The 6,696-nt window shown below is 43.8% G+C and overlaps 1 protein-coding gene across 1 annotated transcript; it reads right to left on the bottom strand.

Annotated features, from left to right (window-relative positions):
• Window positions 1-313: 313 nt before the first annotated feature.
• LOC135473557 (polyprenol reductase-like) lies at window positions 314-4,660 on the bottom strand. The gene is made up of 6 exons (XM_064753412.1): window positions 4,467-4,660; window positions 2,749-2,891; window positions 2,031-2,212; window positions 1,714-1,855; window positions 1,118-1,231; window positions 314-573 (listed from the first exon to the last, which is right to left on the bottom strand). The coding sequence occupies exons 1-6, from the start codon at window positions 4,643-4,645 to the stop codon at window positions 314-316; spliced, it is 1,020 nt and encodes a 339-aa protein (XP_064609482.1). The 5' UTR covers window positions 4,646-4,660.
• Window positions 4,661-6,696: the final 2,036 nt, after the last annotated feature.

Genomic DNA, 6,696 nt, shown 5'->3' with positions numbered 1-6,696 from the left:
TAAAACACTACTCTTGATGCCAACACTACATTTACAATAAGAGCATGGGTAGAATAGCCAGCGTGCTGCAACAGGTAGGGTAGAATGGCCAGTCTGCTACAACAGGTAGGGTGGAATGGCCAGTCTGCTACAACAGGTAGGGTAGAATGGCCAGTCTGCTACAACAGGTAGGGTAGAATGGCCAGTCTGCTACATCAGGTAGAGTACAATGGCCAGTGTGCTACAACAGGTAGGGTAGAATGGCCAGTCTGTTACAACAGGTAGAGTAGAATGGCCAGTGTGCTACAACAGGTAGGGTAGAATGGCCCGTCTCCTACAACAGGTAGGGCAGAATGGCCCGTCTGTGTGGTGGGTATTTGTAGAAGGAAGCCCTGTACCAGGTGTGGGTCAACTGGGCCGAGATAAGCTGATTGACCAGCACAAAGCAGGCCACACAGTTGAGTGTGGGGGACTGGAAGCGGGTGATGAGGCAGAATGAGGTGTACAGCAGGATTTCCATGAGGTAGTGGGGGCATGAGACCAGCTCAAACAAGTCCCCAGATGGGAGGTGATGGGAAATGTCCCCAGATCCACCTACAACATTGCACAACAAGAACGCTCATAGTATTAAAAAACTTAGACAATCGCGAACATTGCCTGCCAAAAAGAAGTCGATCCAAGCAGTGTACTCCTTTGTGTATTTCTGTAATATGTACACCTTGTGTATTGTTAGGCTCTTAAAACAAAGAGGTAGTTCACAAGCACTAAAACTGACTTGCTTAGGCAGAAAACGAATTAACTGTACATATGAAGAATGAGCACTGAAAAAATGAGACAATACATAAATCAGCATAAAGTCCTACGCAAGCAAAGAGATCCACTTTATGTGCACTGCTTTGTATGTTGGATATGGTTGGCCTTCATGAACATTTGCGGGCTAAGTGGTCAAGGGTCAATATACTGCGTGCACTAAGACAGAAAATGTTACCCAAAAGAGAATGTTTAGCTACATATACTCCATCACACTTTATTCTTTTTCACATGTAACATTTAATCGACCCTAAAGAAGTATGAAAAGCTCACTTAAGCTCTTGGTCCAACCAGCTGAGCCATCCTGATCTTGTACACAAGCACTTACTTGTTGACTGTGTCCTCAGTCGAGCCAGCATCTTTGTCAGTGAGTATTGCTTACACCAAGCCCAGACAAACACCACCAGCCCTAAACACTGAGGTAAACTTAGACCCCAGTTCACTGTAAAAACAACATAGGAAAAAACAATGTCATTAAGACATTCTGAGATGTACAGATGTATAGAGATGTATAGATCTCTGAATTCCATAGTGAGCAGCCTTCATATCTCAAACTATGGTAAAGATACTCACCTTCTGTTGGCATCCTCTCCCTGCTCACCAGCTCTGCTAATAGACTGATCTCAAACAGTGGTAAAGACAGTGACAGACTTTTCACTCACCTTCTGCTAGCACCCTCACCCTCCTCACCAGTTATGCTAGCAGACTGATATAAAACTGTCGTAAACACAGTGACAGAGTTCCCACTCACCTTCTGTTGGCATCCTCTCCCTCTCACTACCTCTGTCAGAAGACTGACCCCAGACAATGGTAAAGACAGTGATAGTTCTCCTTCACCTTCTGTTGGCATCCTCTCCCTGCTCACTATCTCTGTCAGAAGACTGACCTCAGACAATGGTAAAGACAATGACAGTTCCCACTCACCTTCTGTTGGCATCCTCTCCCTGCTCACTACCTCTGTCAGAAGACTGACCTCAGACAATGGTAAAGACAATGATAGTTCTCCTTCACCTTCTGTTGGCATCCTCTCCCTCCTCACCAGCTCGGCTGGCAGACTGACCGCAGACTGACCCCAGACAGTGGTACAGACAGTGACACCAGTTCTCACTCACCTTCTGTTGGCATCCTCTCCCTCCTCACCAGCTTGGCTGGCAGACTGACTGCAGACTGACCCCAGACAGTGGTGCAGACAGTGACACCAGTTCTCACTCACCTTCTGTTGGCATCCTCTCCCTGCTCACCAGCTCGGCTAGAAGACTGACCCCAAATGTTGAGTACATGATGATTCCTGTGAAGTAATGGATGACGCTCATCTTGCTGTCAGAGTAAACACTGACGGCCATACACTCATATAGACGTCGTAATACCTGCAGCTCCTCACAAACTAATACCAGCAGGACAGGTAACACTGGGCTGGGCTCAGCTACAACAACAACAACAGCACATCAACTAAACGACGACACAATCTGAACAACAGCACATGACCATCAGGGAGCAAATGATTTTGTTTTACATTTATTAGTTACAAAAGTGAAAGAATACGCCCCCAAATTAAGTGAGTGTCCATTCCCTCGGTATTCGTACCAACTCATTTGTTCTGAAGCAGATGCTAAAACCTGCGTATACAGACTGCTTGAAAGCCGTCAAACTGCATGCAGCTATAGCCTGATAAGCTTTTATATGCCATACCCAAGAATGTTTCACTTATACAACAGTCGTCACTACTATGAGAGGAGGAAACTGGCGTGCTCGTTGACAGTTACCAACAACCTTTGCATGTATGTGACACACAGGTATGCACACCATACCCATGCCTGGAATAAAACCACCAACCTTCGCTAGGTACCTGGCAAACACTCTGACATAGCCATATCAGAAACAGCGAAAAGCTGGATCAGAACACGCAACCTCATTGATTAACTGCCTGACAGTTACAGCCAGCAACCACGTCGGACTTACCGCGATAGTTTGCTTTGCCTATATGGAGCACCTGTAGGATGTCTTCAGTTGAACCGGGCAGGTGCACCTTCCACACCTCCAGGATTATCATGAGAGCACTTGTATTACACACCAAGCCGATCAGGTAGAAATGTAGAAACCACCTAAAACAGACGAAGAGAATGGATGAATATCGAAACCATTTCATTAGCTTCTTGTATTTCTTTGTAAATACATACATGTGCTTGTACGTGTATGATTTATGTTTTATGTATGCTTGGGGTTTAACATCGTACTTAATAAAACTTCAGTCATAAGACAAGAACAGGTCATCAGATGTATGTACATATAATGTGTCTTCTCGTGCTACGGCGAGTCCATGCCTCAAAGTGCTGCTGCCACTGTACCATGCCGAAGACTCCAAATATGATACCCCAAACATTATGCTGACACTTGGCCAGCCAGTCCTGTATCCTTGTTCTAACCTCTCAGTGCTGAGTGCCAAGCGAGACAGCACAATGTACCATTTATAAAGTCTTTGACCCGACCCTGGTTTGATCCCGACTTTTAACCACGAGGCCGCAAAAGCGGTCGATTTATGTTTTAAGTTGGAACACAATAAAAACAGGTGAATCCAGAAATCCCAGTCCAACACTATCACTGAACACATACCTAGTGTCAGCAGTTTAACATCCCGTCTATCAACTTGCTACCTGGTGTTATGAAGCTATCAGTAGATGTCTACATCTAGACAAATTAACACACCAGTATACATGTTACAGTAATGCTGCACTGCGTCTATTTATCTATTTACTTTATATTTGATCTATGTATTATTATGCTGTACTATTTCACTTACATGAAGGTGCCTAGCATTATGGTGGGAGGAAACCAAGCAGAGCCAAGAGGAAAAGCCATGACCATCTGCAGGTTTCTGACAGACCTTCTCACATACACATCTTCTCACTTCACAGCATTTGTACAGTATACAGTATGCCTACTCACTAGAGTACGCAGCATGACATCACCATCTCCACGTTTGAGAACACTGCGTATAACTGTGCCGTACTGATGTAATGTTTGACAGCTTGCTGCTTAGCTTGTTCTAATCATAGTGCCAAGCGTATAAACATGTTAAGGGAAGTCTGATTTTCAGAGATTTTATAAGCCTCCTTGTCAATCAGAAGTGCCTTTTTTAAACAAAGGTATGATCAACATGTATTATAATGGATGGCGGGCTGTGGCCTAGAGGTTAAGGTGATTGACTTTTAATCATCAGGACACACAAGGGTTCAAAACCGGATTTGGACATGGAATTCGAAGATTCACCCTCTCTCACTGTTTGTAAGCCATGTAATCCCCCATATCTCTACGTCACAAGTGTGAGAACGCATACTGGTAATTTGCTAAAGGCTGGTGAATTGTGCTTGGCACTCCACTTTCCACCCAAGAAAAATTAAAACTGTCCACCATCGCTGTAAGTGAGAAAATTTGTGGGAATGATCTTCCAGCCAAATAGCGGTAGACAAATAAATCTATTATTATTTTCGCCTGGTTAATTCTACAGAACCGTATTTCTGTCGAACACCCCGTTCTAAGGAAGAACTCTTCTTAACATTTTTTTACATGCACGGCACTTTGGAACAAGCCAAGCCAGCAGGCAATTCTTGGCCTCGGAATATATCTCGTATAGAAAAAGGTCCAATTTTCGTGAGCTAGTCCTCATCTGTCATCGTTACCTTTTTGGAACATCTGCATATCTTACGAAGGAAGGTGGCTCTGTTCTTTTCCTTAATTTACCAAAAAGGTACAGATGTTTAATTGGTATTGGTAAAAGTTCTAAATGCATCAAAATATAGCCGATGAGAACGCCTAATGATAGCACGAGCCATCCCAGGCATAACACAAACACCGCCATCCTCCCGGCCTGTCCCTTGATTCGATATTTTCATGCATGTCGCACAACAACGCCTGGAAGTAGAAACAAATATTGTGCGTCATATACCCACTAAACTTGTACGTCATACCATCTCGTACCTTGCCTGCACAGACCATGGAGCAGTTGATCGCCATATATGCGAAACAAAGGAAGTCTATTTACCTCACATTTACATTAACCTGGGACTAATACAAGAGATCTTTCATATTAGTCCCAGCATTAACTAAATTAAAAAAAAGGAATAGGAAGAAAAAAAAAAAGAGCGTAGACGACGTAGAGCGGAATAGTTTGAATAAAATAATAAAGAAAAAAGTGGTTTTCGTTAGAGCGAGCCAACGAAGGCTTCGTTCTTTTTCTTGTACTGGTGTGTGGTTGCATGATAAGTTATATACAAGTATGCATATATTCCTAGTCCCACTCTCACTGGCCCGATCGAGGGAGCATAAAGACAAAAAGCCGTTGACAACGCTCGTGTGACCGATTGCATGGGGTTTAATCTCGCACATTTAGGCCTAGGCCTACTTAACAGCTTTTCAGTCATAAGACGACGAGGAGTCGCTACAGTGCTACCGCCACTGAAGTGGGCCTACCGTATCATGCCGAAGGCATGACAGCCCACCAGGCCACAGTGTACTGACACCGGAACGAACAGCCATGTTTCCTTGCTCTAACCTCTCAGTGCTGAGCGCCAAACGAGGCACCAGCAAATGGGCCTATGATTTTTAAAGTCTGGTATGACCCCGGCACGGGCTTGATTCCGGGGTCTCCAGACTTCGAAGTGGACGCTCTAAACATTAAACCACAGAAGCGATAAAAAAATAAACGACATGTTGGCAAGTTCGTCAGTAACTTGCATGAGGTTGAAGGTTTATCCCGGGTAAGTGCTCGGTAGGTTTGCCTAGTCAATCTCACAGTGAAATAGTGTGTGTTGCAAGAACGAGGAGAGTACGTTGACAAATTCTTGATAGTCAGTATCTGGATTTGATTGATTCTTTTGTTTGACCGCCATCGTATTTTAACGCCGTTCAAATCGATTTCTAATTTAAATATGATAGCAGTATGCTGAGACTTTCCTTACGTGACCTAGTGGTTATAACGTTCAAGCACAATTCAGTGACCCAGGAGGCTCTCACCAGTGCAGCACTGTAAGTTCATGTCCAGCTAATGCTTGCTCCCTCTGCGGCCGTGCGTGGGACGGTATACCAGCAGCGGATGGATGTAGATTTCCCCATTTACGAACAACATTGGTTTGTGACACCTGTTCAAAGGTACGTAAATTCAAATAGAGGTAAAAATGAAATTCTTGCCCAAGTATGCAAGTACCTTTTGCGTCCTTGAACATCTAATTAGAGAAAATAGGCCTGCATCTAATGTAATGTAGACATGGCTACACTTCTGATAGGCCTATTGCTGTGGTAAACTGAATGGTCATTCATATATAGCTGGTCGATGACTATTGGTGTGAGCTTCAATGTTGCTTTAAATCATATCTGATGTATCACAAATCAGCCTGAAAGTGTCGAGACGAGATATTTCTGAACATTCTAGGAGTGCCATGGCACCCACATCGACACGCCGAGCCGCGCACCTAAAAATGGGGTTCGTTACATGGAGATGCAATGACTTCCATTATTTACAATACAAATTGCGCCCCCCCCCCCCTTCCCCCCGATCTTATAGCATAAGAAAATACCTACTTATCAATCGCTACGGTAGTGCATTCGTTGGATTTCCATCTTTCCAGATAGTGTTAGTATTTCTGTTGAACTCACGTTCTTGGAGCTTGGTCTGTCAGGTAAAAAAATCTGTGTGCGCTGATCTTTGCGACTAAGACAAATTCCTTATTGGTTACTTATTGCTGCTACGGGCTTCTTCTGCCCATAAAGGTGATCGCCGTCGCATTTGGTTAAAAAAAGTGAGTATGGCGTTAAACATCAATCAAGCAACTAAATATATACTTGTGTATATGTATACCGTGTGTATATTAGAACACAGTAATAAAGCATGTTGTCGCTAGAAGAAACATTTTT

The sequence above is a fragment of the Liolophura sinensis genome, chromosome 8, assembly GCF_032854445.1.
Source record: "Liolophura sinensis isolate JHLJ2023 chromosome 8, CUHK_Ljap_v2, whole genome shotgun sequence".
Lineage (NCBI taxonomy): Eukaryota > Metazoa > Mollusca > Polyplacophora > Chitonida > Chitonidae > Liolophura > Liolophura sinensis.
The sequence above is the reverse complement of the archived record's forward strand: the minus strand, read 5'-3'. Positions and strand labels throughout refer to the sequence as shown.

Excerpts from the sequence above, each read along its gene's own strand:
- LOC135473557 (XM_064753412.1), bottom strand. The coding sequence starts at position 4,645 with ATGGCGGTGTTTGTGTTATGCCTGGGATGGCTCGTGCTATCATTAGGC. Across the intron at positions 2,892-4,466 it reads TATGCAGATGTTCCAAAAAG|GTGGTTTCTACATTTCTACC; the intron begins GTAACGATGACA and ends CGTCTGTTTTAG. Across the intron at positions 574-1,117 it reads ACTGAGGACACAGTCAACAA|GTGGATCTGGGGACATTTCC; the intron begins GTAAGTGCTTGT and ends GCAATGTTGTAG.